Source organism: Cyprinodon variegatus, unplaced genomic scaffold (genome assembly GCF_000732505.1).
Source record: "Cyprinodon variegatus isolate N-32 unplaced genomic scaffold, C_variegatus-1.0 Scaffold9, whole genome shotgun sequence".
NCBI lineage: Eukaryota > Metazoa > Chordata > Actinopteri > Cyprinodontiformes > Cyprinodontidae > Cyprinodon > Cyprinodon variegatus.
In genome coordinates, this window is record NW_015150462.1 from 1,061,855 (window position 1) to 1,083,012 (window position 21,158).

At 40.2% G+C, this 21,158-nt stretch overlaps 1 protein-coding gene across 2 annotated transcripts in view; it reads left to right on the forward strand.

Moving 5' to 3' along the window:
• The window catches only part of LOC107087106 (xin actin-binding repeat-containing protein 2-like), a 114,195-nt gene extending 93,664 nt beyond the window's left edge, over window positions 1-20,531 (forward strand). For both annotated transcript variants that reach the window (XM_015378480.1, XM_015378491.1), the window contains 6 exons: window positions 4,444-4,524; window positions 4,669-4,738; window positions 5,095-5,198; window positions 8,241-17,472; window positions 20,206-20,339; window positions 20,435-20,531. In XM_015378480.1, coding sequence (XP_015233966.1) covers window positions 4,444-4,524; window positions 4,669-4,738; window positions 5,095-5,198; window positions 8,241-17,472; window positions 20,206-20,300 — 9,582 coding nt within the window. In that variant the 3' untranslated portion in view covers window positions 20,301-20,339; window positions 20,435-20,531. The remainder of the gene's footprint in view (window positions 1-4,443; window positions 4,525-4,668; window positions 4,739-5,094; window positions 5,199-8,240; window positions 17,473-20,205; window positions 20,340-20,434) is intronic.
• The last annotated feature ends 627 nt before the right edge of the window (window positions 20,532-21,158 follow it).

Genomic DNA, 21,158 nt, shown 5'->3' on the forward strand with positions numbered 1-21,158 from the left:
CTGACACCAGAAAACCATTCTATGACATCTTACCTTTACAGACGTACCAAAAGTTTCTTCTTAAATCTAACAGCTGTGAGGCTATAAGTTATTTACTTTTGTGTGTTTTTGTCAGGCAGAAATGTATTTATACCCCCTTAGGGTGTAAGAGGTTAATCAGCTCTTTATTTCAGCTCTGCAGAAGTTAAGCCCAGTCTCTTCATTGGTTCCGCAGATTTCGGGATATTTGTTCTCCGTCCTGCTTGCTGCTACAATGTTCCTATACTAAATGAAAATTATCCCTTTATTCTTTCATTTCCAACTTTGACTTCCCCATCTGGCGGTTAGAAAAAATCCACAGAAAAACTGCACCTTCTTATAAGCCGCATGGTTCAAAACATAGCGGCTTATGTTGCGAAAAATACGGTATATTCTGGGCGCTTATGGCCTTATTTCCTGCTCTTTGCACGAGTATAACCTTTATACCCGGACACAGTTTCATCCTTTTTTGCTTCTTTCCAAACTGTGGATTTAGAATTATATGAAAAATCACAGATGGTTTGTTTAAGGAAAGACAAACCTTATTTTATATTCACTGTAATTAATGTCATTTATGTATTCAAATAGAGGGAATGCTTCATTTGAATAAATATTATAGACAAATAAAGAATTTTATAGATGTGCACTCTATTTCTGCCTGTTTGATTTAAATTTGTTTTTCATTTAGATGGTTTTTCTATTCTTTACTTTGCAAAAACCCAACCTTTTTACTAAGCCTTAGTCCTCATATGTGATATAAGGATTATTAGGATTCAGAGACTCCGTTTCCATAAACAGTAAATAGTTTATTGTTGATTGCAAGTAAGAGTGGGATATTTTTCTTTCTCCTCTTTCAAGTCAAGAAAAGCAGGAAGAGAGAATAACTTCTGTCCTTTCTTGTCATGAGCTCTGAGTGAAATGACAGGGATATGAATGATTTACATTCAACTGTAGCTCTTTATTGCTAAATCTTGGCAGAGGCCTTCCAGCAGGTCAGCTCAAAGAGGGCACCTTGAACTTAGCCCGTCTGTGTGAATCTGTCATCTTGCGCGTGAGGAAAATGCCAGAACGCGTTAGCAGCAGCCTTGGACTCCTGCCGGATTTTTTATTTATTTATTTTTTTTTTGGAGTGAGGTCAGTTCCACCCCGCCTCACATTTCCATCAATTTGCTTATTCAGGCAGAAAAGCAGACTGGATTCATCGAGTGTAAAAAAAAACCTAGCTGAATCTGGAATTTTACATCAGGGTTCAGAAGAGGAAACGTCCAAACGCGTTTGATCAGTTCTGTGCTTCTTTCACAGCTACTGGAAGTGCCTTTCCACAGGTGGATAATGCAAACCGTGTTCCACATCAGGATAGATATTAAGGCCTGCCCTTGGTTTGAGAAGAACAAGTACCCCCACCCTCCATGTATCTTTCATGTTAACAGCATTCATACAAGCTGAAATACATTTCTCTCTCAACTCCTTCGAATTGCAGGAATCTCAGAGGAGGAAATGCCTGATTCGGTTTTGTGCGTTTTTTTGTAATCGACTGCTGTTTCTCTCCAGCACTGAAATCCTCCTTTGGCAGAATTCAAACTTAGCGGCTCCCTTGGAAGCGGCACAGTAATGGAAAAACATTTGTTACCAGCCGCAGAAGGGATTTTATTAAGCTTCTCCACAATACAAAAATGACTTACCCGCCCACTGTTTCTTACAGCTCGCTGTCAGGAGGAGGTAAAACATCGTTGGTTGCTTTTGTGTGCATAGTTCTCTGTCTGAACAACATTTCTACTGAACATCTCCTCCCTTCTGATACCTGGTCCACCTTACTTCTATTATTTTATACGTATCATTAGTGTTGATTGGGCTTACATTTCAATTCTCCTAACCCATTTAATCTCCTCCAAACAGTTATAAACTAATCCCAAAACAATCACATATATTTTTTTTATTAATTTCACTGCACAGAAACTCCTTAACTAGAGTTTTATCTTACATTTTAATGTCACCTAAAAGACAACGCAGGTCTATCTAGCGGAGTTCCCCAAAGATGTGTTGTGGGCCCCTTTTTTTTGCCTAATTTTATATATTTCACCTAAACAGATTTTATGGCACCACCTTTATGTTTGTTCAGTTTCAACATCCAGTTTAATGTAATTTAAGCAATATTCCAAACAGTTCAATTAAAAATAAATTTAATCACTTAAGGAAAGTATCTAAATTATTGTTGTCTTTACCTTGACTGAAGGTGATTATCAACTATTTTCACTTCCATCAGGTTCATATTTTAGTAAATAATTTTACTAGGATTTTAATTGGAACAAATTACAAAGCCAATATCAATTCAATCATATTTGCTCCCCTGAACTGTGATTTCCAGTTGGATAGAACGCATTTCTGGGTGACTCAGCCTATGTCTCCACCTTCGCTCCCAGGTTGCTGACTTCCTTGGCTTAGAATTAAACAACCTTCTTCTTAAATCTTGAATTAAATCATTTGAAGATCTCAAAAAGCTACAATTATTACTCCATTTTTTATTTTCTTAAATAAATAGGTTTTTAATCCCAGGTTAATATTTATATGTGATGACCAGGTTCGGACTGGTAATCTGTGATACGGCCAGTCCTAATTTCAGTGTGCGAAAATTAAATTATACCTGCCCCAACACTTACTCTCCGGCCAAAGCACCTACAAAAAACAGTAAATAACTCAAGGAGCTCAAGAATTATTCCAATGTTAACTACCTAAATGATGCATGCAGTATATGTAGCCCTTCCTTGTCATGCACATCCTTGTGACAGTTGGAATATGGTGTAATTTTATATTTCTTCAAACTGTAAAATCCTTGCAACAAACTAAATTATAATAAAACTATAATGCTTTCTTTAAACCAAACTACGATGTTCCTCTTATATTTGGTGAATTTATGTTTGAATATTTTGCAAAAATATGTTGCGGTGCATGATGGGGTTTTGCATCTAAAGGCTAACGTTTCCCGTCTTACGTTCATTGTTGCCAGGTTGGGATGTTTCCCAATCTGGCAGTTTAGGATGGCCGTCTATGAGTAAAACATGTTTTTCTTTAGATTTATGGACTAAGAGATCAATAGACTTTGGTTCAAATTGGGTGAGATTTCGTATATCCAGGCGGTTTATGAAATTTATTTTTTGACATCTGGCAACCCTGCTGATGTGGTGAGTGTGGACGTTACGCAGCAGCAGTCACTGTCACGTCCGTGTTAATAACCAAAGCCAGTAAAGCCGCATAATAGAAGTCTTGGTAATGGTTGTTATGCGATGCTTGAAGATCGGTTAATCCACAATGTGTATTTGTTTTCACATTTGAGACGTACGCGTTTGACTGCGCTTCTATTTTTATTTCGTCTTTTGGGTGGCGGGGGTTTAGATGGGCTGGTGTAGATGGAAAAATGCCGAAAATTGTTCCCAGACCGAGCCTGGTGATGTCCATCAGACTCAGTATGAACAGTTCATGAACCCGCCCACGCAGACTGACGATGTAGATCTCACACAACAGGGTTATATTTACAGCAGGAATGTTATACAGTTATGAAGTTATTGAGCTGTTGGAACCAAATAAATATCTCGATCACATTATAACGATATAAAAACGCAAGTTAAACCAATTCAATTCAATTTCAATTCAGTTTATTTATATAGCGCCAAATTCACAACACATGTCATCTCAAGGCACTTTACAGTTCACCAGATCATCCAGTCAAATCGATACAGAGTTTTCTATCTAAGGTAAACCAGTTGATTGCATCGACTCATTGACTTAAATACAATCCGTCACACTTAGCATGCTTGTAGCGACAGTGGAGAGGAAAAACTCCCTTTTAACAGGAAGAAACCTCCAGCAGAACCAGGCTCAGTGTGAGCGGCCATCTGCTGAGGCCAACTGGGGTTCAAGGAGACAGAAGCAGAGACAAACCAGAGAACAACGATTACCAGTGTTACTTTGTGGAATAGATACTGTGTGGATGTGCAGTCATTTGGGCAAGGATGTGTCAGATAAAAGCAACATGAATGTTTAGTCTGCTCTGTAAACTACAGGATATATGTCTCATTAGATACACAGAGAAAATGACCGAATCAAGCTGTTCAGACCACCTTAAAAAAAAAAAAACTAATATTGATTGGATATAGTCATAACAATGTGGCTTAGGCTGCATCAGCTCAAACGACAACAGCTAAAACTCTCTATGTCCGACTTTTTACAGTTTTCGTCAGTTTTCAAGACTCAAAAATAAGAGGCAAAAAAGAATAAAAAATCTGGAAGTTCCAATGGTTAAAAGCATCCTCTTCGTCCTACAAGGGGGACATTAGGTTTAAAACTCATTTACTCATATTGTTTACTTTCCTCCATGTGTGGTCACCGTAGGAACTGGTCCATTTGATCCTTTTGCTTTGTATTCAACAGGAAATATCCAGCTCCTCAGAGGTGACGGTTAAAAGCAGCTCCAGAGAGACAATCCCGGCAACAGGTTTTTCTCGACAAGAGGTATTTGTTAGAAGATATATCTACATCACTAAAACCTACATCCCTTTAAAGATTATTATGATATGAACATAAACCTTAACCATTCATGCCTGACTGATTGGAAACAGGTTGAAGTTTTAATGATTTGCTGTCATCCCTTCCCAGGTGATCCATGAGCAAGGAGTCCACCATAACATTGTGGCTGCCGGTTATGGGACCCATTACAATGAAACAGGTTATTCTGCTCATTCCTTTTATATTGTAATTTGGGGCGTTTTTTATCGCGGCGCTGCCTGTGGTCCTGTATGTTAATGACCATTCCACACTCCGGGTTGAATAAGGGATGAGCTCCCAAAGCAAGTCGGAGTGCAGATGATTCTCTATTCAGTGCATGGGAGCAAATCTAATCAGGGCAAAGCCAGGGAGGTAAAATATTGGAATGTGGAAATTGGGCAATCACTGCAGCATAGTTTCAGAAAATGAAAACTACTCAGGTTTTTAATGAAATGATTTATTTCTCTTCCCCATTCCCGTGAGCCTCCTCACTTCGAATGACTTAATGAGGCTGCCTTCTTCTTATGTCTAATTCAGTTACGCTTGTCGGCGGAGAGGACCTACCAAAGGTTTCCACTCAGGCTTTGAAGCAACAGTATGAAAAAACGATTGAGGGAGCAGCACCAGCGAAGGAAATCAAGGTAATGATCCTGTCTTTTTATTAAAGCCGATCATACTTTTCCTTTTTTCTTTGGGAATCCACATATAGATGAAGTTAGTTCACTAAATGATCTAAAGTAAATTGGACTGATTCAATTATATCTTATAGAGAACATGAAGCTCTCTTTACCCCTGTTTAAAAGAGAATCTTTCAAAGCATTGAAACCTGAGTAACTGGTCTCAGCAAATTGTAAATGTGTAAAATTACAGGAAAAAATAAACACAAACCTCTATGATTCAGAATGCTAATGTATTTCATTTGGGATTTTATGTGATAAACAGAAAGAAGTACCTGATCCTGATCATGGGCTGGAACTTTTGACATCAGCAACTGGAATTAAGTTACCCAAAATGAATATGGATATGGAAAAGTTGAAATTAGACGTATTTGTTTGAAAGCAATTTTCCACTAAATTGAAACTGAATCGAATGATGATGATGAAACTGAATAAAATGTTATTTTAGGCTTCTTCAATTCCAGCACTCAAGGTCCAGTGTCCGGCACATTTTAGATATGTCTCTGCTTCCACACCTGAATCAACTATATAAAATAACCAAATTACCTCCTTAGCAGGCAGCCAGGTTCTGCATAGTCCTGCTAATCACTTCATTATTTGACTCAGGTGTGATGAAGCAGAGACACGTCTAAGGCTACGTTCACACTGCAGGCCTTGATGCTCAATTCAGATTTTCTTTGTGAAATCCGATTTTTTTGAGCTGCCGTTCACATTTCCAAATGTATGCGACTTGTATGTGATCTCCTGTGTGAACTGCAGTCATACAACGCAAGTGTCCCGCATGCCAGTAGAGGATGCGATGACATCACAGGCCAGCGTGCTCTGTGTTTACGNTTGGGATTTTATGTGATAAACAGAAAGAAGTACCTGACCCTGATCATTGGCTGGAACTTTTGACATCAGCAACTGGAATTAAGTTACCCAAAATGAATATGGATATGGAAAAGTTGAAATTAGACGTATTTGTTTGAAAGCAATTTTCCACTAAATTGAAACTGAATCGAATGATGATGATGAAACTGAATAAAATGTTATTTTAGGCTTCTTCAATTCCAGCACTCAAGGTCCAGTGTCCGGCACATTTTAGATATGTCTCTGCTTCCACACCTGAATCAACTATATAAAATAACCAAATTACCTCCTTAGCAGGCAGCCAGGTTCTGCATAGTCCTGCTAATCACTTCATTATTTGACTCAGGTGTGATGAAGCAGAGACACGTCTAAGGCTACGTTCACACTGCAGGCCTTGATGCTCAATTCAGATTTTCTTTGTGAAATCCGATTTTTTTGAGCTGCCGTTCACATTTCCAAATGTATGCGACTTGTATGTGATCTCCTGTGTGAACTGCAGTCATACAACGCAAGTGTCCCGCATGCCAGTAGAGGATGCGATGACATCACAGGCCAGCGTGCTCTGTGTTTACGGAAGTAAACATGGATGGTAGCTCTGGTGTGCATCTAGCGATCTTTCCCAACCATAAAAAGTAAATCTTTCCAAGATGGTTAAACATACATATTACTCTCCGCATTATCGTCGACTATGGTTGTTTTTCTTGCCACTTCTGCATAGCAAGAAGCAAAATAGTGACCTTTGTCGGGTATTAATGGCATTCAGGTAGGATGAATGCGACCTGGCCGTTCACACGCAGGTCGCATTTGAAAAGATTAGATTCGTATCGAATTCAGGACCACATAGACAAGCGGCCTGGGTTGGATTTGAAAAAATCGGATATGTGTTCTTCGTACAGCCATGAAAAGATCAGATCCAGTTTGCATATGGGCCCAAAAAAATCAGATTTGGGTCACTTCAGGCTGCGGTTTGAACGTAGCCAAAAGCTTGAACCAAAGAAGCCTGCTTTATCTAATCATTTTATTATATTTAATTAGAAATCCCACTTTCCTGGAATTCAATTTGTTCAAGTTGTGTTGCAGTAGGGCCACTGGCTAACTCTGGCATTATATGGGCGAGAGGTGGGGTAAACCCTGAACATGTTGCCAGTCTGTCGCAGGTTTTACATACAGTTTGCACATTAATAAATAACTTTCATTTGAGTGAAGTTCAGTTACAAACCAATACATTAGATTTTGAATTTTCAATTCAAATTCAGTTTTTGATCGCATACGTTTCTGCTCATAGAAGATTGTTGTAGGGTTTTATGGTACTATATTTTTTGTAAATGAGCTGATTTGTAGAAACTGTTTATCAGAAATGGTGAGATATTTCTTCAACCCAATTTATTGGAAAATAGGCTTTGTGTAAACTCTGCAATTCCAGTCTTAATTTCAACTAGATTATGCTGTAAATCTTGCTTGACCATACATATATAAACTTTTCTTTATACTTTTTATTTCTTTTTTATTGAAACCGAATCCCAATGTTTATTTTTAAATACTGATCATCTGATCATATTGTACAGATGTATGCAAGGGTTACTTGTTTCCATGTAGAAAATTAGTCCACTAAGATATATTACAATGTACTTTAATCTATATTTCAAATTATTTTAATTCCAACAGTAGTCAGCACATCTGTAAAGATGCCTTATTGCTGAATTTAAGTCTAATTTTTAACTTGTACCTATTTGAGTTCTCTTAAAATCCCCAGGTTGGGAACCTTTGATGTAAAACAATTCACTGTAGCTCTCAAATGTTTAGTGCCTTCTTACCTTTAGATGATTTATTTGGGAAAAGTTTTGAGAACTTTTCCTTTGTAGTGATTTATTTTATATTTGTACTTTATTTTTATATGTTGTATCATATAAAATCCCTCTAAAATATATTAATGTTTTTAAACATGTCAAATTTTAGTAAGTTGGGTAACTTATTTTTATTGAATATAAATGACTATATTGATGTCTTGCTTACTGGTTTCCAAATTGTGTACCAGCTTATATTTAGTTGTTTTCTCTCTGTTCTCTCTGTTATGTCACTTGAGAAATCTTCTCTAATTTTCCTATTCTTCTACTTTCCCCTCTTTCCATTAATGAAATAATTAATGAACCACAGGTAGATGTTGATTTCAACCAGTTTCAGTGGGCGCCAGGAAACCAGTCATCCAAAACTTCAACTGTAACAAGTTATGATTCATCTTCCACTGTAAAAGCTGCTTCTGCAGTTGCATCAAGCTCATCAGTGGCCTTTAAGGCAACAGAACAATTTCCTCCACCACCTGAAAACCTGGTGCAGGTAACACAAGAACATAACATCTCTTCCCAGTCCAAAAAGACAGGCTCTCAACAAAAGGTTATCCATGATAAGAAACAGTACTTCAAACACAAGAGCATGGCCGAGCTGAAGCGCCTCTACAAGCACATACATCCAGAAGTGCGCAAGAACCTGGAGGAAGACTTTATGAGTCAACTTACAGAGGCAGAGAAAGCGGCGTTGGAAAGCATGGAAATAGTAGGAGACGTCCAGCAGACATGTCATATGTTTGAAAATGATGGCAGCAGCTCCAGTGGATGCTCAAGCCCTGATAGAGAATACCTTGAGTGGGAGGAAATCCTTAAAGGGGAAGTGCAGTCAATGCGTTGGATGTTTGAAAATAAGCCACTTGATGCGATTAAAGATGACTCCCCAGATGAAAGTGAGGAGAAGAATATTACCCAGCAGGAAATCATAGCAGGCAAAGATGTTAGATACACAGCTTGGATGTTTGAGACTCAACCTATGGACGCCCTGGGGGCTGAGACTGAGAATGCAAGCCAAGAATCAGAGAAACAGACTGATCTCGCACGAGGGGATGTCCGCACTGCAACCTGGCTTTTCGAAACCCAGCCACTGGATTGCCTAAATAGGATCCACCAAGAAGAACATGAGAATGAGAGTGTTGTCACCAAAGAAATCTCTGGCGGAGATGTGAAAACTGCCAGGTACCTCTTTGAGACCCAACATCTAGATTCTCTGGGTAAAACAGAAACCATCGAAGAGAGTTACTTCCTGAACTTGAAGTCTGAGCTTGAAGAGATAAAGGGGGATGTGAAGACAACCACTCGTATGTTCGAGACACAGCCTATGTGTGTCATCAGGGGGGACTCTGGTGAAATGCTGGAAATTACCACCATCCGCCGGGAGGAAACTGAGAAAGGAGATGTGACGACATCTCGATGGATGTTTGAGACCCAGCCTCTGGATATGATAAACAAAGATCCTGCTAAAGTAAAGTTGATATGTGGCATTTCCATGGAGGACAACATTCAAGGTGGAGTGAACAAAGGCAGGTGGCTTTTCGAAACAAAGACTCTTGATACCATTAAGGATGAGGAATGGGAGATCTCCAAATATCAGAGGGAGCAAATAATTGGAGCAGATGTAAAGAGACATTGTCTTGTTTTTGAAACACAGCCAATGGATACTCTGAAAGACAATGCCAATGCCCGACCTTTGACCCCAGAGCAGATTGTAGGTGGAGATGTGCAATCAACCAAACATCGATTTGAAACGGTACCTATGGAAAATTTAAAAGAGCTCCCTGAAGTAGGTAAACTTAAGAAAGTGATTGCTTCTGAGGAAGAAAAGGGTGATGTGAGGCATCAAAGGTGGGTTTTTGAAAGCCAGCCGCTGGAGAGCATACAGGAGGAAAAGAAGGAGATAACAAGAACTGTGAACATCGAAGCCCATGACAAAGTAGATGTGACAAACTACAAAGAGATCTTTGAAACGTTAGATTTGAGTAAATGTGAAGGATCACAGAAAATTCAAGTAGAAGGCGTCCCAAGTGGATCAGTTAAATCCAACAGAGTCCTGTTTGAAACCACTCCAATGTATGCAATGCAGGACAGCTCGGGTCACTACCATGAGGTAAGGACAGTGAGGCGTGAAGAAATCGTGAAGGGAGATGTGCGCAGCTGCAGGTGGATGTTCGAAACTCGCCCCATTGACGAGTTTGACGAAAGCATTGATAAGTTCCAGATCATAAAAGGGATTTCCAAGCAAGAGATTGAGTCAGGAGATGTCAAAACAGCCAAGTGGTTGTTTGAAACACAGCCTCTGGATGCTATAAAATATTTCAGTAACTTTGAGGATGAAGAAAATAAGACTAAGGAAAATATTAAAATTGAAAAGGGGGATGTCAAAACTTGTAGGTGGCTGTTTGAGACCCAACCGATGGATGTTCTGTATGAAAAGGTAGAAAAGAGTGAAGCAGGGGTGGAGGCAATGCAAAAAGGTGATGTGAAAACATGCACTTGGCTCTTTGAGACCCAAACGCTCGACAACATTCGGGATCACACCGAGTCAGAAACGGAGACGATTATAAAGACCTGCACAGTAAAGCAAGAGGACATTCAAGGGAAGGACGTGAAGATGGCTCGATTTCTGTTTGAAACAGAGAATCTTGAAAACATCACAGGTGAGGACAATAGTTCTTTTAGGAGGGTCACTGAGATCAACATCCAGTCTGGAGATGTTTCCAGGATGAAGTACATCTTTGAAAATCGCTCTTCTGATATAATGAGCTCTACGTCAGAAGAAACTATGCTAAAGCTGAAGAAGCAGCAGGCTGAGGACATTCAAAAAGGAAATGTGGGCAACTGTACCTGGATGTTTGAGAACCAGCCAATGGATGCCATCTGTGACGACAGCACAAAGACGAGGGAGATTCGGACTATAACAGATGTTAAGGGAGGCGACGTTGACAAGGGCCGCTTCATTTTTGAGACATACTCTCTGGATCAAATCAAAGATGAGTCCACCGAGACAAATATTTCAACATTCTCTAATATATTTGGAGATGAAATTGTAAAGGGAGATGTGAAAAATTACACAATGATGTTTGAAACTCAGCCACTATATGCCATTCGTGATAAGGAGGGCCACTATCATGAGGTGACAACTGTAACTAAAGAGGAAATCATGAGGGGAGATGTGGTGGGGGCTCGGTGGCTGTTTGAGACAAAACCCTTGGATTCAATTAGAGATTCAGAGGAGGTCTATATTATCAAAGCTGTGACTGAAGAAGGCATTAATAAAGGAGACGTAACCTCTGCTCGGTGGAAATTTGAAACTCAACCTCTAGATGAAATTACAGAGGAAATAAAAGTCAGGTCAAAAACAGTTGCAGATATCCAAGGGGGTGATGTAAAGACAAACAAACAACGATTTGAGACAGATGAGTTGTCCAAAAAGTACATCAGAACTGTAAGTGTGAGTGAAATTCAGAAGGGCGACGTCAGATCTGCGACTTGGATGTTTGAAACCCGCACAATCGATGAGATCCGCAGTGATAGTGAAGAGTATGATGCAATGGAGAGAGTGACAAAGGAGGAAGTGATGAAAGGGGATGTTAAACAGTCTGTGTGGCTCTTTGAGAGGCATCCCCTAGACAGAATCAAAGAGACTGATGGCACAGAGCCTGCTGTGGTTAAAGAGCAAATCCCACAGGCAGATGTGAAGACAACTACATGGCTGTTTGAAACCACTCCATTTCATGAATTCAATGAAAGCAGTGTGGAGAAGACAGAGATAATTGGAAAGAGTATCACGGAGACACTTCAAGAACTTTACTGCCAAAAAATGGTTGACTCCCAGGGTATTCTAATTGAGGCAGATGAAATCGGTGATGTACGCATGGCAAAGTACAAACTCATGAACCAGGAGGTTCCACAAATCCAAAAGGAGGATATCATTAGAGGAGATCTGAGTAATATAATGATGAACCTTCTGAATCGCACAGACACAGTTGAAAGAGTTATAACTATTGATGAAGAGGAACGAGGAGATATCAACAACACAGTGAAACAGCTGTTCCAGGAGAAAGGAACAAGTGTTCAAAAAGAGGTAGTTATCCGTGGTGATATTCAAGAGGCAATTAACAACCTGCTCAAGAAAGAAGGTTCCTCCAAGCGTGGCATTCTTATTCAAGAAGATGAGAAAGGAGATGTTAAGATGACTATCTATTCTCTACTTAATAAAGAGGAGCAGTCTAGTATGGCGAAAGAGGATATAATTCAAGGGAATGTCAGCAAAACTCTTCACCGTCTTCTGTCAAACTCAGGAGAAGAGGACTCTAAAAAGATAAGAATTGGGGAGACGGAAAGGGGTAATGTCAGCTTTTATACAACATGCATTGAGTCTGGAGCCCTAGACTACCTCAAACAGCTTAAGTCTGAATCTGAAGAGGTTCATGAAGAGGTGCAAAAGGAGAGCATCATTGGCGGGGACATTGAGGAGACCAAACTGTTGTTGCGAAGAAGTCAGCAGCAGATTGGTCGCACGGTGGCAGAAGATGACATAGTACCAGGTGATGTTCACAGCATTGTTAAAGTGTTTATGACAGAGCCCACTGAGGCCTATAAAAACTTGGAGGAAAAGGACATTGTAAAAGGCGATCTCACTGCGGCTCTTGATTTATTGACTCAAGCCATCAATCAAAAAGTGGTAGTTGAAAAAGAGGAGGTAGTTAAGGGGGATATTCCTAACACTTTGAAGTCTCTTGAGGAGGCCAAAACTCAAGCCAAGGAAATGGAAAAGCCTGAAATCATCAAGGGTAACATTAGAGGTGCTCTTGAATCACTGGAGAAATCTTCCACCTCGAAAACAGAAGCAACTGTTGATGATTTAGTTCCTGGTGATGTCAAAGGTACTCTGAAATGCCTAGAGGAGGCTAAGCAAGCTGTTAAAGAGCTAGAGAAAGAGGAGATCCTTAGAGGAGACATTTATAGTGCCATGCAAAATTTGCATGAAGCATCAAGTGAGAAAAAAACCTACCAACATCAAGTGAGTGAGCAAGGGGATGTTAAAGCCACAATTCAGCTGCTGCTGGAGCCGACCACCTCTCCAAAATTACAACGCAGAGGAAGCGTTGAAGGAGATGTGAAAACATCCATAAAATCTCTTTATGAAGGCCAAGAGGCGATGAACGTGGAAAAAGAAGAGGTTGTTAAGGGCGATGTTCAAGGGGCAATAAAGTCTCTGATGCAAAGAAAACAGTATTCAAACAAGAAACGAATGCATCATACCAAGAAAGCAAAAGTGCCTATGAAAAATCCATCAAGTGTAAAGCAAGTGGAGCATGAAAGCTCACATGAAGCCATGAGTGAGGATGTTGCACTCACTCCAACTACCACTGTGAAAAACCTCTCTCTGAACAGTGAGTCACAGAGGCACACACAGAGGCACCATGAAAGCAAATCGCTGAAAACGCAGGTAATAACCCAAGAGGACCACTCTGTTGCTGTAGTCAAAACAGACAATTCTGCTGGGGCCTCTCATCAGAAGAGCATAACAGAACAAAAAGACAAAGTGCTGCCCCCACACAAAACACAAGCTCCTAAGCCTATTATGATAAAGAATATGCAGAAGACTATTAATGATCAAACAGAGAATAAAGCTGCGGAAGTGACTACGATGAAAGAAGTGCAAAACATAGCACAGATGAATATTTCAAACAAGCAAATATGTGAGACAAAAACAATCAAACAGGTGCAAACTACAGTGTCTGAGAAGACCAGCATGCATAAACAAAATGTAATGGTATCAGAGCAACAATCACTGAAACAAATGGAGAACAAGGCCATAGGACAAAAGCAGAATTTTAAAAGTTTAAAGGGTGATCACCGAAACCTCGACGTCAAAGGGAAAGGAGTCATCAAAAAGTCAAAGCCAGAGATTCACTTCCCTCCTCCCCCCACCTCACCCCCTCCACCCTCAGAGTCTGAGTTCTCCCTGCCTCCACCACCATCACCAGTGACAGAAAACCCAGCATCACCCAGTTCCCGGCCTCACATGATGAGGCAGGACAGCGACCTGCCACCTCCACCCCCTCCACCTCCGGTGGATTGCATTAAGTCTGATGCTGAATTTTTCCCCCCGCCTCCCCCTCCTTCAGCTCTATCGTCTGTTGGAGGACAAGATTTTCTTCCTCCACCTCCATCACAGCAAGAACTCAATGGATTGCCTCAACTTCCCCCGGCAAAGCAATCAAAGCCTGCTGGAAGACCTTTATTTAAAGTTCCCAAGCAACCTGAACCACAGAAACAACCCATTCAAGTTAAACCCAAGTGGCAGAAAAAACAACCAAACCCTCCACCCCCTTCACCTCAGGTTCCTCCCAGTCATGAAACAGCAATGTCAGCTGTCTGTAAAGAAGAAATTAAAGCTCAAGATACAAAACTGGAAGCAGTCCATCAAATGGAAGCAAGGAGCCAGCCTAAAACAGATGCAGTTTCATCAGCAAGAATTTCAAGCATTCCAGTTATAAAACCAGAGCAAAAGCAAAGTCCACAGCCACCCAAAAAGGTGTTTGTCCCTCCTATTAGACTGCCTCCAACTCCAGAGCCTGCTCCAACACAGAAGGACCGGCCATATGCTCGAAAATTTAAAACCCCTTTAATGCTTGCGGAGGAAAGATACCGCCAGCAAAGGCAGGAAAAAGAAGACGAAGAAAGAGTTAAAGTCTTGACTCCAACTTCCCCACAGATAAAAATGCCACCCTCAGCTACAGGTGCAGAAATCTCTGCATCAGAGAGCACTAAAACGGAAGAGTCTTTGGAAGTAACAAAATCCAAGAATGAGGAAGAACTTAAGGTTCAAGACTCCCCTGCCAAGAAAACCCCCTCCCAAATTCCTCTGAGCAAAGCGTCAATCTCTGTAATAAATAAAAAGCCAGCCCATTTATCCTCAAATGTGTCCTTAGATAAAAAGCAAGTTTCTAGCTCTGAAGCCATTGAAAAGGCCCTTACCTCAGCGGATAACTCTGTGTCTCAGTCTCATCACAAGGCCATAGAAAAACAAATCCAGTCATGCTCAAATGCTGTCTCAGTCACGGAGCAGCAGCAGTTTATTAAGAAATCCAGCAGCATGTCTGTCGCTACCACACAGAGCGCTGTCCGGGATAATGTAAATCTTCAAAGCCAGGCAGCAGTCACATTGAAAACAGACGATGTAAAGAATATTAATGTTCCTCTGCCACAGGAAGGAAAAATGAGTCCCTCTCAGCCAACTAAAATTCCAAAGGTATCTCCAAGTTTCAAAGTGAAGACATTTAAAATGCCAACAGACAAGACAGAAGAGAGGTCTGAATGTTTGGGGCAAAAGGAAATAATGAAAACCGAAACTCATTCACAAAGAGAGAAAAGTCAGGTGTCACAGAGAGTTGAATCAAAGGTGCATTTGGAGAGCAACCAGCTTACCTCAGCAAGAACTGAGATGAAAACAGAAGTGAAAGAGAATAAAAATCAGGTGCCTCCACCCATGAAGGAGTTCGAAGTGAAGGTTCAGAAGAAGAAAGCAGGAAAGCAGGCAGGAAAAAATGAGCCTGAAGTAAAGTTGTCACCATCAGTTAGTGTTTCGGCACCTGTGGTGGCTATGGTAACACCTGTGCCAACCCATCAAGGACAAAGCCTGGTGTCAGTCTCCCATAACCAGCAGAGCATGAAGACAGAGCACGTCCAAACACGCAAAGAGGTTGTAGTGTCTGAGACAGTGGTACAGCAGGAACTGAAGAAGAAAGAGGCGGTTCACATGAAACAGCAAACAAAGCTACAATTAACAGATACTGCTAAAGTCCAGGGAAAGGCAGGAAAGTCAAAGGATGATTCAAGGGAATTGTTAACTGACAGTGTAAGTAGAATATCTCACCAAGCTGAAGCTCAGCCTAAAGAGATTACAGATTCAGAGAAATGCATTGTGATTCAGAAACTGGTTGCTAGAATAAAAGAAATGGAAGGTGTATCAAGCAAAGTGGATTCTAACTCTGTGAGAGCAGTTATAGACGAAGTTCCTGAATGGGCCATGAGCTCAGATGAGAAAAAGAATATTAGTGAACTTGCTAAACAGCAAAGCAAGAAGAAGCTTAAAGAGATGATGGCTTATGTGAAACATGTCATTCAGACAAAACTCACAGTTTTGGAGAAAAGCTTGACAACTGTAGAAAAGAAAGTGAAAGTTGAAAAAGACAACCCCAACGTTCCTCCAACAGTTTCTTCACCAGTGCCTCCACCTGTGGCTCCAAAGCCAGACATGAAGGTCCTCAGTGGGGCAACTGTGAAGTTGTCAAAGGCTAGCAGTGGCTTGTTCAAAACAGAAAAGAAAATGGTGGAAGAGAAAAAGTCGGTCCAAGAAAGCAGAGTCCATCAGGATCTGAGTGAAATGACCGACTATAGAATGTCTTCCCCCTTAGCAAGCATTCGTACACCGTCACCTACTTTTATCACAATTGAATCAAGGAGAGTGGACTCACCGCTTGGAGTGACACCTTCTCCTCCGCCCTACAAGTCCGTTGGGACACCGCCGCCCCCTCCTCGCAGAACTTACACTCCTACGTCCACTTTCAGCAGAGCCACGCCATCTCCAACCCTTAGCCGCTCCGAAAAGCTCATGAAATTGAGGGATACCACCTCAAAACTTTCACGTGGAATGACGCCACCTCCTCCCATGCCCTTACCAGAGTATTTTACCTCCGAAAGAGAGCGCACATCCTCGCTCAGTGACACCGAGACTGTTGTTGACAGAAGTGAACAAGGAGTGATGGATGTAACGGAGATGGTGGATTCCATGATGACTGTTAGGGACAAAAAGTCTTTCTTTGAGGATGCACAAAAGTCTGAAGTGAACAAGATGTATACCAGAAAGGATCCTATTGACATCCCAGAACGTTTGGGACCTGATACAGAGGACACTCCTGAGGCTGTAACCATAGACCTTCTGAAAGAAGATCTACCAAGAGTTGATTTATCCAAGCTGGTGAACAAATTTGAGTCTCCTCAGCCAAAGATTTACACAAGGAAGGATCCCATTGTCATTTCAGACAGACTGGGGAGTGATACCGAGGATGCAGAAGCTGAAGTACACACTCCAAGAACTGAAGAAATCCCTACTTTAAACGTCAAAGCAATAAAAGACGTGTTTGAGACGGGAGAGCATGGTTCCCAAGCAGCCCGAGAGCTCAGAGAACAAATAGAACGTCGAGAACCTCAGCCACTGGGGCAAGCTGAAACGACTTCGGTCACTGAGCAGTTCTGCAGTGTTGACGACTTTGGTAACATCACCAGAGAGACGAGGAGTGAAATGCATTCTGGGAGTTTGCTGACTCGCGGGAACCCTCCTTCCTATGCTGATGTAGTGAGGGGTAGAGTCCCAACTGTCTCTGTGCCCGCCGAGGCGTCCACAGAGGAAATGCTTAAAAACTTCCAGCAGTCATGGGCTGAGAGCCAAGGAGTCTTCCAGAACCTGGGTTTTAGTGTCACAGAGCAGAGGACCTCCCAAACTATAACACACCAGCAGGAGACTGTTGTTACGGGTAAACGGAACATCCCAGCATGGGAATACTAAAAAGGCCTGGTGTGTTAAGTTCTTTGAGACATTACTTACACTGAGTGAAAGGAGTTGAAGCATTAACATTTGTCTTAAATACTTTTTTATGGGATTATGTTGTTTGTGTCGCTTGTTTTTTTTCTCCCTTTTCATTGCTCTTAAAATTGGAGCAGCACACAGTTTGGCAACTGACAGTTTCAAAGCTTTTTGTATTCAGCGGTTGCACTTGGTTCTGTTTACTCATGCCTCTGATGTGTGAAGCAGGCATAGTCTGACATATTCAGCTAATAATTCTGCCTCCTCAGTGTGCTATGCTGATTTCTCTGAATGAAAGAGAAGACTGCATGAAGAAAACCATCATTTTTATTCATGTTTTTTTTAATACTGAGCCACTGGCCTTCTGGACATTTTTAAGCAATTAAGAAAATTGAGTGTATATGTGCTATAACTCGGATACTAATATGATTGAATTACTAAAACAGTTGACATAATTCCCACCCGTAAAAAAAATTGCTTTACTCTCACAAAATGCTTTTTTTTTTCTTTTGATGTTGAATTAATCACTAAAACTGAAATGAGAAATATTCTGGGCAGAGATCATTAATGTTTTGCTTTATCAGTTAATTTTTTTAATTTTCAGGCCAAATTTTAATAAAAATAATTTACATAGATATGCAAAATATCAAATCCATTTGCTATTTACAGCTAATGTTGGAAATTTCAGATAAAACAAGGTTCAAAAGTAAAAGTTCCAATTTAGTCTGTTGCCAAAATGTAAATAGCCGTTGAACATGTTTTTGTCTGTATTATTTTTGGCTTTTAAGATAGAGAAACACAAAGTACCTCAGTCAGATTAATAAGCATAGAAACTGATGCTTACATACAGACACTCAGGTCCAACCTTCAGCAAGAACAATGAGAACAGCAAGAGAATTTAAAAAACACCAGTTTTTTAAATTCTCTGACGAAAAGAACAACCTTTAATGTTGCCAAAATCAGCAAAAGTCCCTCAGGTACTAAACAGATTATTTAACTTAAATTATCTTTAAGCTATAAAAGATGTGTAAAATAGAAATTAGTTTAAATGTTGCAAGAAAATATGACGATGTTGCTTAAGTTTTATGGTCACAATAGAAGAACTAGTTGTTCTGAAGAAGATAATAGGTCCTTTAAATATTTGTTTTACCTGCCATCCAGGGTAAAATATAAGCAAAAAAAACCACAAACATCCACAACTTTATAAAATAAAGAAGTGGAAATTAAGAGCTTATACAGAAAGTGAATTTTCCCGTCCTCAAGTTGAAGTAAATTGTTAGAAGAGATATTGCTTTTTAAGAAATTCAGTGTCATTTCATGCCACAGAATATCCTCTTAAAGTAGGGTTTTTTTGCAGCAGTATTATAGAAATAATATTTGTCCTGTGTGAAAGTTAAAACAATGAAGGAACAATGATATTAGTCAATATCATGCTAAGATACATAGATATGGAAGAAAAACAGTCTCATTGGAATCTGCCATTTTTAAACACCGAATTTTAAACACTGAATTTTTTTTAACTCTGATTTTTTTTTAACACCGAATTTTAAACACTACATTTTTTTAGACATTGAATTCCTTACACTCAATTTTTATCCGGTAAAAATTCACCAGAAAAAAATTCACCTGCAAAAATTTAGCTGCAAAAAATTCAGCCGCAAAAAAATTCACCTGCAAAAATTCAGCTGCAAAAATTCAGCTGCAAAAAAAATTCAGCCGCAAAAAAATTCAGCCGCAAAAAAATTCAGCTGCAAAAACATTCAGCCGCAAAAAAATTCAGCCGCAAAAATTCAGCTGCAAATGTGTTGAACTTTTGGTGAACTTAAGCCAAAGCAATCTACACTTGATCTTGGTTTGATCCGGAAGAAGCGGCCGGCGGCAAACCAGCTGTTGGCCGAAATGAAGAAGAAAAAAAGCTGCTTGACTCTATTGAGTGTAGATTGCTTTGGCTTAAGTTCACCAAAAGGTCAAACATTTGCAGCTAAATTTTTGCAGCTGGTGAATTTTTACTAGATAAAAATTGAGTGTAAGGAATTCAATGTCTAAAAAAAATGTAGTGCTTAAAATTCGGTGTTAAAAAAATTCAGTGTTTAAAATTCGGTGTTAAAAAAAAGGCAGATTCCAATGATTGATCTGAGTGGCTCCAACTGTAGGGAACCTGGCCTACTTTCTGATCAATTCAGCTTATAATTATGTCGACTATTTAGGGGCACTCATAAACATTCCGCCATACATTTCTAGAAGAAGAATAATATGATTGCATAACGACCTAAGTGAAGCAACTATCCATCAAAAGTAAAACATAGTGTTGTAGCCAAGACTACATCAATCAAGGAGTATGGAGACAAGGCCAACACCTTTAGAGGCCAGGACTAAGACCTTGGTCTCGTTGGGGGTCTTAACTACAGTACTTGCAAAACACAAGACAAATAAAAGAAAAGGAAAAAACAGAGACACATACTACAGATATGACAGGACTTAGTTCACACCAAGTAGGATGTGTTTTTATTTATGGCTGCAGTGTCACAAAATGAGAGAGCAGTTTAGGGTTTTGGTTTTTACTTAAAGTAGAACACCACTTTCAGTTTATAGAACAGTTTTTTTCTGTTCTACCCAGAATATTAATCATGGTTTTCTAAATAATTCATGTGTGGAAAAATTAATGCTATTATTTTCTTTTCAGAAAATTCGAATTCCAGAGTCCGAGCTGTGCAGGGTGTGTCGGAAGAGGGTGTACCCCATGGAATCTCTGATCGCAGACAAACAAAACTTCCATAAAAGCTGCTTTCGCTGTGAACACTGCAAAGGCAAACTAAGGTGGTGTTAAGTCACATTGCAAAAGATTTTTACAGTATGTTTTTTTTTTTTGTTATGAGTTAACAGTTTTTTTTTTTGTTATCGTTTTGAAATAGTCTCGGTAACTACGCCTCTCTCCATGGACGAATGTTCTGCAAGCCACATTACAAGCAACTCTTCAAGTCCAAAGGAAATTATGATGAAGGATTTGGACAAAAGCCACACAAAGAACTTTGGAATAATAAAAACCAGAAGAATTCACCAACAAAATCACCAACACCTGAGAAGAAAGCCGTGGATTCCAGATATCCCTCTACGCAGACGACTGTCGGTAAATTAGAAGAGGAAAACAAAAGGCCCGCCAGCAAGATTTCAGTGGTTTGGCCTCCGCAGACGGACTCTCCAAAGAAAACCTTCACCGTTGAGGAGGAGTTGAAGTTATTGAAACCTTCATGGCCCCCTTCGGAGGTATCGCATCAAGAAAATTACCTCCCAAATGACCCTACCATACCTCCATTAATTGAGGCTTCTGTTCAAGAACAAAACGGACCCCAGGAAGCTGATAGTGAGTGTTTAAAAGTAGAGTCTACAACATCCTCCTCTGCTGCAGCATCTTTCAAGGAACCTGCACCTAATACTCACACTCATGAGAGAAAGGAATCAAACAGTCTCTCTGATACTATTCAACAAGTGGGCTCAGAAATGCACTCTGAAGTGCAGGTTGGAGTGGAGAAAAAAGAAGAAAGCAAAGAGAATGTCAGCAAAGGCGAGGGAAGCATGGAGGTGCTGGAGGCAAATGAAGAGAAGAGTGCAGAGAAGGTGGAAAGTATGGCTTTTAAA